This window comes from Lucilia sericata, unplaced genomic scaffold, assembly GCF_015586225.1.
Source record: "Lucilia sericata isolate MDLA Ls3-8-SP2 unplaced genomic scaffold, ASM1558622v1 Contig001359F_arrow, whole genome shotgun sequence".
Lineage (NCBI taxonomy): Eukaryota > Metazoa > Arthropoda > Insecta > Diptera > Calliphoridae > Lucilia > Lucilia sericata.
Window position 1 is genome coordinate 72501 of NW_023995303.1, and position 15917 is coordinate 88417.

The 15917-nt window shown below is 31.3% G+C and overlaps 3 protein-coding genes across 3 annotated transcripts in view; 1 reads left to right on the forward strand and 2 right to left on the reverse strand.

Annotated features, from left to right (window-relative positions):
- Positions 1 to 367, reverse strand: part of LOC119611089 (zinc finger protein 184) — a 5005-nt gene extending 4638 nt beyond the window's left edge. The window contains exon 1 of the mRNA XM_037966545.1: positions 30 to 367. Coding sequence (XP_037822473.1) covers positions 30 to 200 — 171 coding nt within the window. The 5' untranslated portion in view covers positions 201 to 367. The remainder of the gene's footprint in view (positions 1 to 29) is intronic.
- A 531-nt stretch (positions 368 to 898) lies between these two features.
- LOC119611093 (E3 ubiquitin-protein ligase ZNF598) lies at positions 899 to 5077 on the reverse strand. The gene is made up of 6 exons (XM_037966561.1): positions 4356 to 5077; positions 4141 to 4286; positions 3520 to 4086; positions 2188 to 3457; positions 1917 to 2114; positions 899 to 1858 (listed from the first exon to the last, which is right to left on the reverse strand). Exons 1-6 carry the CDS (start codon positions 4632 to 4634, stop codon positions 1661 to 1663), a joined length of 2658 nt encoding a protein of 885 aa, XP_037822489.1. The 5' UTR covers positions 4635 to 5077; the 3' UTR covers positions 899 to 1660.
- A 787-nt stretch (positions 5078 to 5864) lies between these two features.
- LOC119611096 (inorganic pyrophosphatase) lies at positions 5865 to 11703 on the forward strand. Its single transcript, XM_037966566.1, has 5 exons — positions 5865 to 6196; positions 9868 to 9986; positions 10062 to 10609; positions 10664 to 10773; positions 11454 to 11703. The coding sequence occupies exons 1-5, from the start codon at positions 5893 to 5895 to the stop codon at positions 11483 to 11485; spliced, it is 1113 nt and encodes a 370-aa protein (XP_037822494.1). The 5' UTR covers positions 5865 to 5892; the 3' UTR covers positions 11486 to 11703.
- Positions 11704 to 15917: the final 4214 nt, after the last annotated feature.

Genomic DNA, 15917 nt, shown 5'->3' on the forward strand with positions numbered 1-15917 from the left:
ACGCCATGAAAAATGTTATATACACTTACCTCGATAGAAGCTATAGCCATTATTTGTATAGGCAAGGGAGCAGATGATTTGATGCGTGTATCACGACAAAAAATATTTGTTAATTTTGCCAGATCCTGACACAGACAAAAGCGACATATTCGCTTCCTTTTCAGCTCAGCTTGCAAAGCATCATAATCCAAAGTAGCCATTGTTGTGGTCTTTTTTTTAATTTAATTTTATTTCTTTTATATTTAATATATTTCTTGGCAAAGATAAAATAATTTTTTCACTACAATTGTCTATGAAAATCTTCACAAATAATAATTTCACTTTGTTGTGCACACACAAGATGGTGGATGACTTTACTTTCCAACACAGCTGTCAAAATCCAAGCCATAAGTTGTAGTTACATTTTAAACCGTCAGAGGGCGCTTTACAGCAAACAAAACATTTAGTACTATTGTGACTAAGAGAAAATGACAGTATTTCATTCACAATAAGAACGAAGCTAAGCAATTGAATATTAAATTATAGATAAAGAAATTTTTGTTTTTTTAATTTGTTTTGTTTTAAAACTCTTTTATTATAAAAATAATTATATATTTCTTTTATATTAGGTGTTTTTATTTTAATTAATGTTTTATTTATATTTTTGTGTTGTTTTTTTTTGGGTTCATTGCTTTGTTAGCTATGAAATATATATAAACATTCACAATTACCGGAAATAGTTTTTTATTGTTTGTTTAAAACTTTGGAATTATACGATCTTTCAACCAAAGAAGGTGTCCTTTACTTAGTGTTATTTATCTTAAAAATAAATCTTTGTTCACTCCAATCTAATGGTCCTTTTTTCATAAGAACCATTGATTAGAAAAATATCAAAAAAAATTCTCTTTAGTTGTGTTTTTCCAACTCTTTTTTTTATTAATTATTTATACTGAACATTTCAATTTTTTACATAATTTTGTTATAAAAAAGAACATGTTTTAAACATTACCGTTAAATATATGTATTTTATTTGTTGTTATTGTTATAAATAATTTTGCGTTTATTAATTAGTTTTATTTTGTTCTAAACAAATTGTTCATCACCATTAATTGCTATACGATTTTGATATTATTATTATTGTATTTAAGCGATTTGAAAATACAAATTACATTTGAAATAAAATTAAAGTCAAAATATTTAAAATATAAAAAATATTTTTATATATACAAAGCAAATAAAAATAAAGCTTTTAATTAATTTTATTGTAATTATTCGCCTCAAATAAAAATGAAAAACTTTCAAAAACACAAAACACATATTTATGAATAAAACTTGAGGTTGGTTTTGTTAATTAAATTCAACTTTAAAAATAATGTATTAAAAACGCTTAAAAGTATTTTTACACAATAAAATCATAACTATAGCAAAGCTTTTTTTTTCAAAATCTCAGCTTTCATTATAGAAATCATATTCAAAAATTAAATTATAGAAATTTCTATAAAAATTATATGTTGTTGATGCTAAAAAATATTTTAAAATATTTTTGTTATGATTAAGCTCTTTTTTTATAAAAAACTTGTTACGAAAAATCTAACAATTCATCAACTAACAATTTATTATACAACAACACACACTCCATTATAGACACTTTAAACTGTTAATAACCATATAAGTTGTTTTCTTAGGTAGAGGTAGTTGATTTTTGTCCACCATTCAGTTTGGGAAAGTTTTGTGTTAAAGCATGCATTTTTCGATGAGCATCTAAATCGTTTTGCATCAATACCTGTTTACAAGTCGAACAAACTTCTAATTTTGGCAGTGATTTACGTTGTTGGGGTGACATATTATTTAAACGCTGTTGATGTACCAAATATAGGGCCTAAAATATAATTGTTTTAATAAAATGCTTTTGTATGTTTGGCATGATGATTACCCACCTGTTGTTTGCTGATATCTGGTAGTAAAACTAAAAGTTCGGGAAAAACTTTATCAAATTTATCCTTTAAGGCAGCTTGACAATGTTCATAGTAGGCGTCTGTCTTATATACACCCTCTCGAAACTTTTGCGATATATGGCGGAATTCTTCTAAACCTTCGGGAGTTTTTAAGGCATCTTTAAAGAATCCCACTAGTTTCTGAAAGACGTAAGAGTTAGAACGAAAATTTAAAAAGAACTTTGTTCATTTTGTGTTGATCTTTTTTCTTTACCTGATTACGTGCTAAAGCATCGGCTGGTGCGGTATATGAATGTGCCGGCAAAATGCTGTAGCTTTCACCCAACGAGCTGGTAAATGTTAAATTGTTTGGCGATTTGGCCACAGAATTAACCGTTACATTGGTTGTTTGAAATCCTGGTGGTGGTTTCATTGACGAGTTGCTACTTTGGAAACCTGGAGGAGGACGTAATGGTGATGATGACTGTTGTGTATTGTTGCCATTTGTTAGATTATTTTTCGATGTTTTATTTTCGTTGTTTTTTGCATCCTTTTTCTCCTTGGGTTTCTTATCTTTTTGTTTATTATTCGTAACATTGTTTTGATTGTTGCTATTCGTAAGGCTCGCTTGCTTAGCAGAGCCGCCACCACCAGTATTACTGTTTTTGGGCAATAGAGGAGCAGGAGCTATTTTATTTTTGCGATTTTCTAAATCTTTTTGTTTTTTATCACTCATTGTTGACTTAATCCAGGAATTACTGGCTGAGGATTTGGCCGCCGAAGAACCACCGCCTAGAGAGGGAAAATCTTGGGTAGTCAACTTGGGAGCATTTCTAGCGGCAGCTTCTTTGCGGGCCTTTGTTTCCATCTCTTCCTTTTGTACCATTTGGATTTTTTGGAAATTGGCAGGATTTGCTACGGAAACATAGTCGTCCACCAAAGAACGATGTTTCGAAGGAACCGAAGACATGGGCAAGTTAACACCTGATGAAGGCATATCCTCTTCCAATATGGCTTGTTTTGCTAAAGATTTTTTCGATTTGCCCATTGGCAAAGCCGGGAAATCCATAGCATTCGATTTCTTATTGGAGGAGGCTGTTGCATTCGATGTTGAGGGGCGATTTGAAACATGTATAACCATGCCGTTTGTACTTGTTGAAGGCATATTATTGGATAAGCCATGGCGCGGTATGGCACCAGTAGCGCTGGCAGGTTGTTTTCTTAACACATTCGATATGTGTGGTGGAGCTCGTCCGCCGCCACCACCACCACTACCTGCGCTACCGCTGTTTGTACCTATACTATTGACTGCGCCACCTAAAGCCGGAAAGTTTTCTTTTGTACGAGCCAAACCGGACATACGACTGCGATTTAGTATAGCAGGCGGTGGTGGTCGTGTTAAAGACACACTGGGACCTGTTGAGGCGCCAGCCAAAGAGGGAAATTCTTGTTCACTACCAGGATCTATATTGGGACGTTGCTGATTAGTATTTTGGGTTTGATAATATGAAGGTTCTTCCATCTCAGGTTCAATATCATTGTTGCTGCAATTAAGTCAAATAGATATAAAATAAAAATCATTCTTTTGATATAAAATTCCACTTACCCTCTTGTTCTCATATTTGCTACACCCTGCTCCGTTTGTCCTGATCTTCCACGCGGTCCCAGCGTTATTTCCAATTGCAAAGTACGTGTTTGTTTCGCCTGCTGCTTGTTCATGCCCTTACCATGAACATTAGCTACATGAGCTTTATAATCGATCTCTGTACGAAAGGCGCCCGTAAATTCTTCGGTAGCACAACGTCCCTCTTCACACAGATAGTGATCGCGACGGAAATGCTCTGCCAAAGCATTGTAATCACGATAAAACTCATTACAGCCATCAGCATCACAAAAATGACAATAGTAATGTTCACGCCGCAAATGACGAAACAGCTCATCACGATCCAAATAACGTTTATTACAATATTCGCACAAAGGATGACCACGATGTGAACGATTGTCCGGATCACCTTTTGTACGATGCAGTCCCAATTCAGCTTGAGTATAACAGCGTCTTTCAAAAGTGAAAATCTTCAAATTTTCAACACAAAGATCACAATAGTAGAGATCATGCTCTTTGCGCACATGATTACGCAGACCTTGAAATGTGCGATAAGGCGGACAGTTGCATCTGCAGATTAATAGATATTAGTTTTAGAATTAAAGTGGATTTTAATTAACATACTTTGGACAAGGGTGATCAAGTAATTCAAAGAATTTCTGTTGTATTTCGCTGGTATAGAAACCAATTTTATATTTTTTACTATAATACTCCGAACGATTTTTCGCCTCAAGTTCGCGATAGGACAATTTATTATAGGTAAATATTACCTAAAAACAAATTAAGAAAAATAAGAGTGAATACTTGGTACTTCACACTGAAGTAATATTCTTCCTTACCTTGGACAACACTTGACGACATATGGGACATTCGTTTTGTTGGCATAAAACTCTCATACGTGTTGAACATTCATAACAAACTGGATGATCACATTCTCCCACCGAAAAGAGATCGACGTTTTTGAAGCAAACCACACAAGCATTGTCATCAACTGTGACATTGCTATTCGATTCTTCCTGTTGTTGCTGCTGCTGACCATCACCTTGAGCAGCAGCATCAACTTGCTGCTTGTTGTTGTTGGACATGGACTTGTCGTTAAACTTTTTCTCAGCGTTCATCGTAAGCTTGTTCCAATTGTATTAATTTTCAGCCACTTAATTGAAAATTTCCTATCTATGCTGTGATAATTCTTTAATTTTTACAATTTTCTTCCTCTTAGGCAAACGTGTGCGTGTCTTCAAAAAAATATGACGTGAATTTATTACAACAATAAAAAACCAATGTCGATGTGTCTGCCAATAAAATGAATTTTTGACGTTTCTTTTAATTTATCTGGCGAAACTTGTGTAAACAAATTTTGTTCTTTCCACAAACTTATCCAAATTTGGTAGGTTTTTATTCGAAAGTTTAAAAGTATTTAAACTAATATTTTTCTTTTGTAATATTTGTAAAAAAGACAAAATTTCACTTTTTAGCGTGGATGTCGTGATTTTTTTTAATCGTAATTCTTCAATATTTTTGTCGAACGATGTAAAGATGCCAGATTGTGTTTTGCAAGGAGTTGACAGCTGATTGAATTAACCCATTAGAAAACGAAGATAACTAACTGTTATATCTATCTTTTTCTTAAATTAACAAAAAAACTGGCCTCCGAATTCCTTCATTTGGCTTCCGAATTCATCCATTAAATCAGGGTTTTGAGATATCATGTCCTAAAAACTAAAAAACCCGGCTTTCTGTCCTATTTGAGATCGTTACTATGTCTAAAAGTCTAATCTGTCGAATTTAAAATAGAGGTTTAACATCTGTCATATCTTTAAGCACATACTGTTATACAACTCAAATATAAGCAAAAACGGGAATTTTTCAGTTTTAAGAACACGATATCGCAAAAAACTGATTCTTTCAAAATTAGGAATATATTTCTGACGATATGTTTGATATATATAGGCGATAGGTGTATCAAAAGATATTCGAACGTTACCTCATACTTTTTTTGTAAATTAACACTTTATTAATAATGTGAAACTTTATACAATATTTAATATATATATACAATATATAATTCATATATAAATTAATGTTCCCAAAAACCAATACTATCATATTTTGTATATAAAAAAAATTCAAAGTGTATATATAAAAAATAATTAATTTTCCAATTGCTACACCTTGTATAAATTCGCCTATCAAACATCTACTGACTTTAACAATGCTGCCATATCGTTACTTATATTGCGAAAAAGAAGAGGCATTGGCAACAGCCGTTTTTCGCCTTTCTCTTTTGTGCTGTTTGTCAAATTAGAAAACAGTGTTGTTAAGTGTATTTTTTTGCCTGGTTTTTTGTCAAACATATCAAAATTAGAAATAACTAGAATGACAGCGACGGCAACTTCATTATTATCATTACGTTTTTTATTCACAAAAATTCCTTCGACTGCTTTGCATCGTCACAACGTGTTTTGCAAACCGGCTTCTTCATCTTCAGCAAATTTTATTATAGAAAATTTGAATTCGTCAGCAAATTTTCAACAACACAAACGGTCAGTGGCGACTACAGCAGTTTCATTAAATAGACAAAATAATTTTGAAATAAAAAACAATAAAATGTCGGCCACACAGGAATATCAAACCATCGAAAAGGGTGCACCCAATTCCACCAACTATAGCATTTATTTCAGTAAGTAAAAGAGCAAAAAAAAAGTGAAAAACAATTTGTGCAAAAAGTTATTTAAATGACATTGGCCATCAAAATTTAAAGGCACTTTTAAGTGGAAGTTTTTTTTTTATTTATTATCATTAATTAAATAGGCTTTTAATACTTGTCTGTAAATCATTTACGACAACAACAATATTTATAGCCGTTGTACACAAGTACTCACACTAGCTTATGCAACGGTGGCGACCGAAGATGACGATAATGTTTTCATTTGTTTAGTGATAAGAATCCAATTAAATTTGCTTTAGTTTACCGGAAAAGTTCTCATTATTGTTTCCCGGTATTCCCCTGTCTAGATGAAAAGTCATTTTAAAAATGTTTATTGAATATTTGTTGTATTTACTTTGTACATATGCATAATTATGATGTATATATACAATTTGGTTTAAGGTGTTATTTGTTCTTCATTATCGATTTATTGTGTTTTGTCTAGTTTTGGACTTTGTGTCAAGTACACTTACATTTCTGGGTTATATACCTACTAGTGATGTCGTTTTTGTATTTTACATCACAATTGTAAATAAAATGGTAAAATCAATTTGGAATATCTTTTGGGTAATCTTACCAATGTCTGTCAGTAATCGGTCCTTATAAATAATATAGGTAAATAAAGTATTCAAAATATCCTTTTCTATTTTTATAAAAAATCAGATTAGATTAGAGCTCTTATATTTCAATTGTTCTTTACACTTTCTAAAACAGCTTGATATGATGTTTGAGTAAAAAACTTTTATAAAAACTATAGGTACTTTTCATTAGATCTTGATAAATCTTTATAAAAATAAAACTTACTGTTTATCTATAAACTAAAATTCTCCTATGAGTCAAATCAACTTGATTTTTTCTTGCGATAAGTGACTTTCGCTTTTTAAGGGCTTCCAATAGAGTTTTCTAAACTTTTCAAACACATATTTAAAAGATCATTTAATTAAAAAAAATTAAGAAATCTATGGTCTATATTATAGACTCTATAAATAAATTTGTAAGTTCTAATTAACATGAAGAAATGGTGTAATTTTGTTGGTATTTATAAATAGCAACCAAAAATTGTATTAAAATATTAAACGGTTTAATTAAATTAGTATTATGTAAAGAGAACTATTTTATTTTAGCTTATCTGTTTTATTAAAAGATAAAAAATTCCATATAATTAAAGCAACTTATCGTTCAGTTAATGCTACACCATAGCATTTAAAACAAGTAATGGTACTAAATTCGGTTATAACGAATCTTACATACCCTTCAGACTAGTTAGTATATAGTCATAGTCTATAGTACTGTCTAGTCTATAGTTTAATATATGTATATATTATTATATATGTAGTCTAGTGTATAGTCTAGTCTATAGTCTAGTCTATAGTCTAGTCTATAGTCTAGTCTATAGTCTAGTCTATAGTCTAGTCTATATAGTCTAGTCTAGTCTATAGTCTAGTCTATAGTCTAGTCTATAGTCTAGTCTATAGTCTAGTCTATAGTCTAGTCTATAGTCTAGTCTATAGTCTAGTCTATAGTCTAGTCTATAGTCTAGTCTATAGTCTAGTCTATAGTCTAGTCTATAGTCTAGTCTATAGTCTAGTCTATAGTCTAGTCTATAGTCTAGTCTATAGTCTAGTCTATAGTCTAGTCTATAGTCTAGTCTATAGTCTAGTCTATAGTCTAGTCTATAGTCTAGTCTATAGTCTAGTCTATAGTCTAGTCTATAGTCTAGTCTATAGTCTAGTCTATAGTCTAGTCTATAGTCTAGTCTATAGTCTAGTCTATAGTCTAGTCTATAGTCTAGTCTATAGTCTAGTCTATAGTCTAGTCTATAGTCTAGTCTATAGTCTAGTCTATAGTCTAGTCTATAGTCTAGTCTATAGTCTAGTCTATAGTCTAGTCTATAGTCTAGTCTATAGTCTAGTCTATAGTCTAGTCTATAGTCTAGCCTATAGTCTAGCCTAGTCTAGTCTAGTCTAGTCTATAGTAGTCTATAGTCTAGTCTATAGTCTAATCTATAGTCTAGTCTATAGTCTAGTCTATAGTCTAATCTATAGTCTAGTCTATAGTCTAGTCTATAGTCTAGTCTATAGTCTAGTCTATAGTCTAGTCTATAGTCTAGTCTATAGTCTAGTCTATAGTCTAGTCTATAGTCTAGTCTATAGTCTAGTCTATAGTCTAGTCTATAGTAGTCTATAGTCTAGTCTATAGTCTAGTCTATAGTCTAGTCTATAGTCTAGTCTATAGTCTAGTCTATAGTCTAGTCTATAGTCTAGTCTATAGTCTAGTCTATAGCTAGTCTATAGTCTAGTCTATAGTCTAGTCTATAGTCTAGTCTATAGTCTAGTCTATAGTCTAGTCTATAGTCTAGTCTATAGTCTAGTCTATAGTCTAGTCTATAGTCTAGTCTATAGTCTAGTATAGTCTAGTCTATAGTCTAGTCTATAGTCTAGTCTATAGTCTAGTCTATAGTCTAGTCTATAGTCTAGTCTATAGTCTAGTCTATAGTCTAGTCTATAGTCTAGTCTATAGTCTAGTCTATAGTCTAGTCTATAGTCTAGTCTATAGTCTAGTCTATAGTCTAGTCTATAGTCTAGTCTATAGTCTAGTCTATAGTCTAGTCTATAGTCTAGTCTATAGTCTAGTCTAGTCTAGTCTAGTCTAGTCTATAGTCTAGTCTATAGTCTAGTCTATAGTCTAGTCTATAGTCTAGTCTATAGTCTAGTCTATAGTCTAGTCTATAGTCTAGTCTATAGTCTAGTCTATAGTCTAGTCTATAGTCTAGTCTATAGTCTAGTCTATAGTCTAGTCTATAGTCTAGTCTATAGTCTAGTCTATAGTCTAGTCTATAGTCTAGTATAGTCTAGTCTATAGTCTAGTCTATAGTCTAGTCTATAGTCTAGTCTATAGTCTAGTCTATAGTCTAGTCTATAGTCTAGTCTATAGTCTAGTCTATAGTCTAGTCTATAGTCTAGTCTATAGTCTAGTCTATAGTCTAGTCTATAGTCTAGTCTATAGTCTAGTCTATAGTCTAGTCTATAGTCTAGTCTATAGTCTAGTCTATAGTCTAGTCTATAGTCTAGTCTATAGTCTAGTCTATAGTCTAGTCTATAGTCTAGTCTATAGTCTAGTCTATAGTCTAGTCTATAGTCTAGTCTATAGTCTAGTCTATAGTCTAGTCTATAGTCTAGTCTATAGTCTAGTCTATAGTCTAGTCTATAGTCTAGTCTATAGTCTAGTCTATAGTCTAGTCTATAGTCTAGTCTAGTCTAGTCTATAGTCTAGTCTATAGTCTAGTCTATAGTCTAGTCTATAGTCTAGTCTATAGTCTAGTCTATAGTCTAGTCTATAGTCTAGTCTATAGTCTAGTCTATAGTCTAGTCTATAGTCTAGTCTATAGTCTAGTCTATAGTCTAGTCTATAGTCTAGTCTAGTCTATAGTCTAGTCTATAGTCTAGTCTATAGTCTAGTCTATAGTCTAGTCTATAGTCTAGTCTATAGTCTAGTCTATAGTCTAGTCTATAGTCTAGTCTATAGTCTAGTCTATAGTCTAGTCTATAGCCTAGTCTATAGTCTAGTCTATAGTCTAGTCTATAGTCTAGTCTATAGTCTAGTCTTTCTAATTTCTAATTTCAATAATTTTTAAACTCTTGTAGAAACTGCTTGCGGTAAAGGAGTCTCACCACTACACGATATCCCTTTGTATGCCAATGAAGAGAAGACCGTTTACAATATGGTGGTTGAAGTACCACGTTGGACCAACGCTAAAATGGAAGTGAGTAAAGGAAATATTTTCAATCATAAAAATTTTAATTGCTAAATGGCGTGCCGTGTTTTATTGCTAATTTAGATTAGTTTGAATAATCCTTTGAATCCCATTAAACAAGACGTGAAAAAGGGTAAATTGCGCTTCGTAGCCAACTGTTTCCCACACAAGGGTTACATTTGGAATTATGGTGCTTTCCCACAAACCTGGGAAAATCCCGATCACATTGAACCCAGCACTGGTTGCAAGGGTGACAATGATCCCATTGATGTTTTGGAAATTGGCTATCGTGTAGCTAAACGCGGTGCAGTCGTACAGGTTAAGATTTTGGGTACCATTGCTTTGATTGATGAAGGTGAAACCGATTGGAAAATCATTGCCATCGATGTTAATGATCCCTTGGCTGAGAAAATGAATGATATTACCGATGTTGATAAGTACTTCCCTGGTTTGTTGCGTGCTACCGTTGAATGGTTCAAAATCTATAAGATTCCCGATGGCAAACCCGAAAATCAATTTGCCTTCAATGGTGATGCCAAGAATGCTGCTTTTGCTACCAATGTCGTAAGTGAAACTCACAAATTCTGGCAGGGATTGATCAATAAACAATTGGAGGGTGGTTCTATTTCTTGGTGAGTTCTTTGTATACATTGAATGTTATCAATATTAATGTATTATTTTTATAGCCTTAATACAACCGTTGCTGATTCACCATTCCTTACAAGTCAAGAAGAGGCTGAAACTGTTATCTCCGGCGCCGCCGAAGGTGGTGATGTCGAAGAAGTTTCTGACATAGGTAAGATTTTCTATTTACCTCACAACATTTATTCAAAGTTGTAGTTAGTTTTACAAAATGCACTCGCTAATAAATGTTTGCTGTCTTCTTGCCACACAATATTTTTATAAAACACGTTTTATTGTAGAAATAATCACACCATCAAAAAGTCTAGTGTATTTTTTTATCTGTTAATCAACTCTTTAACTATCGTATTATTAATATTATCTTAAGAAATGGTTCTACACTCCTTTTTTAAGGTTTAACACATTTTAATGTATGTATTTCAAGTTATAAGGTGTCCAGTTATGACCTTAGATTTGAAATTATTATGGCGCTTAAAAGTGAAACATTTTCGAATTTCATAAAAATTTTTATAAAATTCGAAAATTTTTCCTAAATGCTTTAATATAAAATAAATTGCTTTTTTTGCTAGTAAAACTTGTAAAAAATCAGTAGTCTAGTCTTTAGTCAAGACTATAGTCTAGTCAAGAGTATAGTCTAGTCTATAGTTTAGTTTATAATCTAATCTATAGTCTAGTCTATAATCTAGTTTATAAAATAATCTATAATCTAGACTATAGTCTAGTCTATAGTTCCAGTCTATTAAATGCTTAATTTCTGCTTGGTAGTAGAATTTTTTGTAAATTTTGAGAATATTGTAACGATTTTTGGTTTTTTCTCTTTTCTTTTTATTTCAGTTGATAAATGGCATTTCATTCACTTGAAGTGAAAACAAGCAGCTTTGATATTTTTACAAAATGTTAAGATTTTATGGTTTAAAACGCATTAAACAAAATTTAAATTAAATTATGAATTATATTTAAATTAAATTACCCCTTTGCAACATGAAATACTTTAACAAAACAAAAAATACACTTACAAAAATAAGCACAGAAAAAAATTAAAGGTTTTTATTATTTAATAAAGTGAAAATTAATAAATGGAAAATAAAAAAATCATAGCATTTTCAATCGAAACGTGGAGAAATCCCCTTATTTGTGTTGGTCAAAACGAATACTTTGTATTTCGAAAGTTTTCGTTCTTTTGAATGGAATCACGTATAATTCCTCTAAGCTAAAGAGCCAGCCGTTGTGACCGTTCACGTTTGTGTTAGCCGGAACGGATTATAACATGACACAGGACATTTATGTTTCAGGTTTGAAAGATTCGCCATGTAACCAGGAAAATGTGACATTGGAGAAAAAGTTTTGATGTTATAGACTTTCATAGAAATAAAAACAGCTGCTTCAATGTAACTCCGGATGTACCGGTTTGGACCGTTCACGTTTGTGTTAGCCGGAACGGATTATAACTTGACACAGGATATTTATGTTTCAGGTTTGAAAGGAAAATGTGACATTTGGAGAACAAGTTTTGATGTTATAGATTTTTATAGAAATAAAAACAGCTGCTTTTGTGTAACTGCGGATGTACCGGTTAGGACCGATAGTGCAGCCTTAAAAAATTCTATTAAAAACGAAATTATTTAATAAATAACTGAAATAAATTGGAAATTCATACAAAAATTGTTTTATTTATGTGTATGAAGCGAAATCGATGAAAACTGATCGATAGCAATGATTTTCATGGAAAACTGATCAAAGACAAAATTCAAATGTGAACGTTTACAATGTTTTCTGTAGGAAACTGACCTAAATTTCTTTTAAATGGGTATTTTCCTTAGTCTTTTCCTTGGTCTTATAAAAGACCCTAAATATGTATATAGGGCCTTATGTTTAAAATTTGTTTTATAATCCTTGTGACAAACCTTTGTCTGGGGGTGGAACTGGCACGCTGGTGGTTGCACGGCATTAGCTCGTCGGATTGGGGTCGGTTCTTTCCCACCCAGTTTGTCGACATTTAAATTTTCTCGTGCCTTCTAAGATTCCCAAATATCCTAAAATTAACACTTAACATAACAACTGGGACACAATGTAATGGTTTACCGTATATATTAGATGAACGGACGTTTTGACAGTAGCAGGTGGATTAATTCGGTGGTTAATTGTATCAGGAATCACTGAAGGTACGGTTGGAGTTACCTTCCCGGGATGCCCACCCCTGATATGGCGTTATTATAGCCATCCATGGTCCCTATGTACCCGTGTTTGAATTCGTAGGAACCCCTAAGTAAAACTTACCATTCGCCATGACTCACACCATTACCTTTCTCTTCTTCAGCCTTGCATTCTTATGAACACTTATATGCAAAACGTTTCAAATTTTAATCTTAAAAGTAAACATATTTTTTTTTATTAATAGAAATTATCTTAAACAATTAGTTTCATACGGAAGTAATGCTATAGAAAAATAACAATTATCAAATAATCAAACAATAACAATAATAACAAATAGTATATACAAATTTAAAAGAAAAAGTTATAATTTAAAGGCTAGATAGTGAAGATTTAACATGAGTCTAATAATTTTATGATATAGGTATGTGAATATGTATAAACTAAACAAAATATATACTATAGTTTGCATAAGTTCTTTTTTTTTTTTTTTTTTAAGTATCTACATATATATTATCTATTATTACATATATTTTCTTTTACTATACCATTTAAATGTTCATGACAGGATTTTGTATCGGATTTATTCATTAACTCATTTACTTATTTATATAGTTGTTTTTATGGTTATTTATTTCTTTACTTTATTTATTTATTTAATTAATTGATCAATTTATTAATTTATTTATTTATTTATTTATTTATTTAATTCATTAATTTATTTCAAAAAAAATTATTTTAAATAAACGTTTATTTAGAATATTATTTAGGTTTATATTTCTCTTAAGAGCATTGTAAGAAATCCGATAAATTAAGACATTAAATTAATTGTTAAATCGAAATATTAAATTATTCTTATTATTATCCTATATGTTTGAGAACAATTAATGGATCAAATTATGGAATAATTTGTAAATTTGATCAATTAACTGTCAGAATCAAACTATTAAATGGTTTTAAGTTTGTTTTAACAAATTAGTGATATTTCCTTTTGGGGTATATAATATATAAGTCTGTTCAATAACAAAATGAATTATTATGAATTATACCAAATTGTTTTATTTTTTTTATTTTTCTGTTTGCTCACCCAAACATAGAATATATTTGTATGAATGTTTCTCTTGTTTATTGTAAATAACTTTTTGTTATTGAACAGATCGGATATTAACAATTTTAATTAATGTAATTATATAAAAAAAATATGTATACTTATTATTAATTTATTCAAATTTATATGTCTTAATTATTTTGAAAAAAAATAAAGGATTTTGAATTAAAAGAAGGACTATGAATTACAATACAGCTTACAACACAAATTTGAATTATAATATTCTTTTCTCGTTTCAAAAAAAAAATTTTGTGTAAAAGATTTTTTTTTTCTTTTTTGGAACGATTTTGTATTCTTTTGATTTCCTTAAATCATATACTGTCATATAACGACATATACGCTAGTACACAACATACCACAATGACTTTGAACACGTTTTTTTTCTGAAGGTGACCCTATGTGTCCACCACGACCTTCAGAGGTCGAATAGGTCATGAAATGTCAAGTTATGGTTCGACTTATACTACAATTTTAGGGCTTACCCTGGAAGTTTTGCTTTTCTTTAACCGTTGTATCTCAAATTCTGTTCCACAGTTTAAAATCGAGGTTAGTGGTTTGGGACTACCCTGTTCTACCTCTGGTTTCTGTCTGGGCTTCAAAAATAGTGGTTTTTCTGATTTCTCCCTCTTAAGGCGGACTTACACCGAACCGGTGCACAGTTGTTGTTGTCTCCACTAAGTTTAATTCGTTTAAATTTTCAGACCTAGATGACTCTGTGATCTGTTTTTTTTTTCTTTTGCAAACAAACAAAACTAAATTACCATTGATATTCTTAATCATTATCATTAATGATTTTATACAACAATAACAATACAGAACATGTTTTACAATTATATGAATATTTATGTTCATGTAATGTATTATCATATTGCATAATGTCGTTACTAATTTGTCGTCATATTAGTAACGATGTGTATTTACAAGAAAAAATTTTAAGAAATCGTTCTTACCTTTGAATGTCTTGTCAACGGTTTGAATCGGTTAATTTAATCTATTTAAAACAATTTTCTCCAACGGATTTGAAATTTTCCCACTATCTATTTGATTAAAGCAAAACTTCAAATTACACAATTTTGCATAGACTTTACACTCTAACTTCCATTTAATCAATGATCGATACAAACGTGATCATAAAGTATCGATGATCGTCAAAATCAATAATCTTCGGGTTTTTTTATGTTCTTTTCGTCTATCCAAGAGCACTGTAAGGTCATTCTATGTTCTTTTCGTAGTGTATATTACTGTGAATGACCTGAACCCTACTGCCCCCTATATGTCATGATCATGCTAATGAATGACGTTTGGTGTTGTACTAAAAAGTTAGGTCAAGAGCAAACCAAAAAAAATGGGAAAGAAGGGACCAAAACAAAACAAACAAATAAACAAACTACATTTCTCAAATTTTTGTCGTGAAGTTTAGAATTTTAATAAAGAATTTAAATAAGGAGATTTTTTTTTAAATCAGAAAACCGTCAGTAAAAAATGACCTATTCGGAGTGCTCTCCATGAAAGAATGGATGGAGTACGGAGAGTTCATCACGATAACTCGTTCTTTTTTCCTTTGAAGGCAGTATTGTGATGATAAACAACCAGCGATGTGGGTATGTGGTACTGAAAGGTGCTATTCCTAGTCAGGTAATGTTCCTTAAAACAAGGTGACCGTCACAAAGCCAGTGTTTGTTGCGTAACCTGTGTAGCAACAAAAACTGGGAACTGCGCAGCCGGGCACGTTGTGAATATCTAGGTACGTTTTGTGTTGCTGTAAAATTTAGGGCCTTGTTAATATTCCAGGTAAGTTTAAATAGTGTGAAGTCATTCATTTTTTTCTCTACAACCATTAAATGTAATTTGTATTCACACAGGTTCTATTATTCCTCCGATGTTAACATTTCTACAACTTCCCCTATATGAGACACACTAAGTTCTTTACCGTATCACTATGGCATTAAGTATAATTAGTTATATATTCCTATTGTCATATACCGTTCCCTTGTCCATTCATTAAATGCTAAACATTTTAATTTTCCCTCCAGGTAAAT

Coding starts and splice junctions, on each gene's coding strand:
- LOC119611093 (XM_037966561.1), bottom strand. CDS start 4,634: ATGAACGCTGAGAAAAAGTTTAACGACAAGTCCATGTCCAACAACAAC. Junction 4,287..4,355: donor GTCGTCAAGTGTTGTCCAAG/GTAAGGAAGAAT, acceptor ATTTGTTTTTAG/GTAATATTTACCTATAATAA. Junction 1,859..1,916: donor CAGATATCAGCAAACAACAG/GTGGGTAATCAT, acceptor ATTATATTTTAG/GCCCTATATTTGGTACATCA.
- LOC119611096 (XM_037966566.1), top strand. CDS start 5,893: ATGACAGCGACGGCAACTTCATTATTATCATTACGTTTTTTATTCACA. Junction 10,610..10,663: donor GAGGGTGGTTCTATTTCTTG/GTGAGTTCTTTG, acceptor TTATTTTTATAG/CCTTAATACAACCGTTGCTG. Junction 10,774..11,453: donor CGAAGAAGTTTCTGACATAG/GTAAGATTTTCT, acceptor TTTTTATTTCAG/TTGATAAATGGCATTTCATT.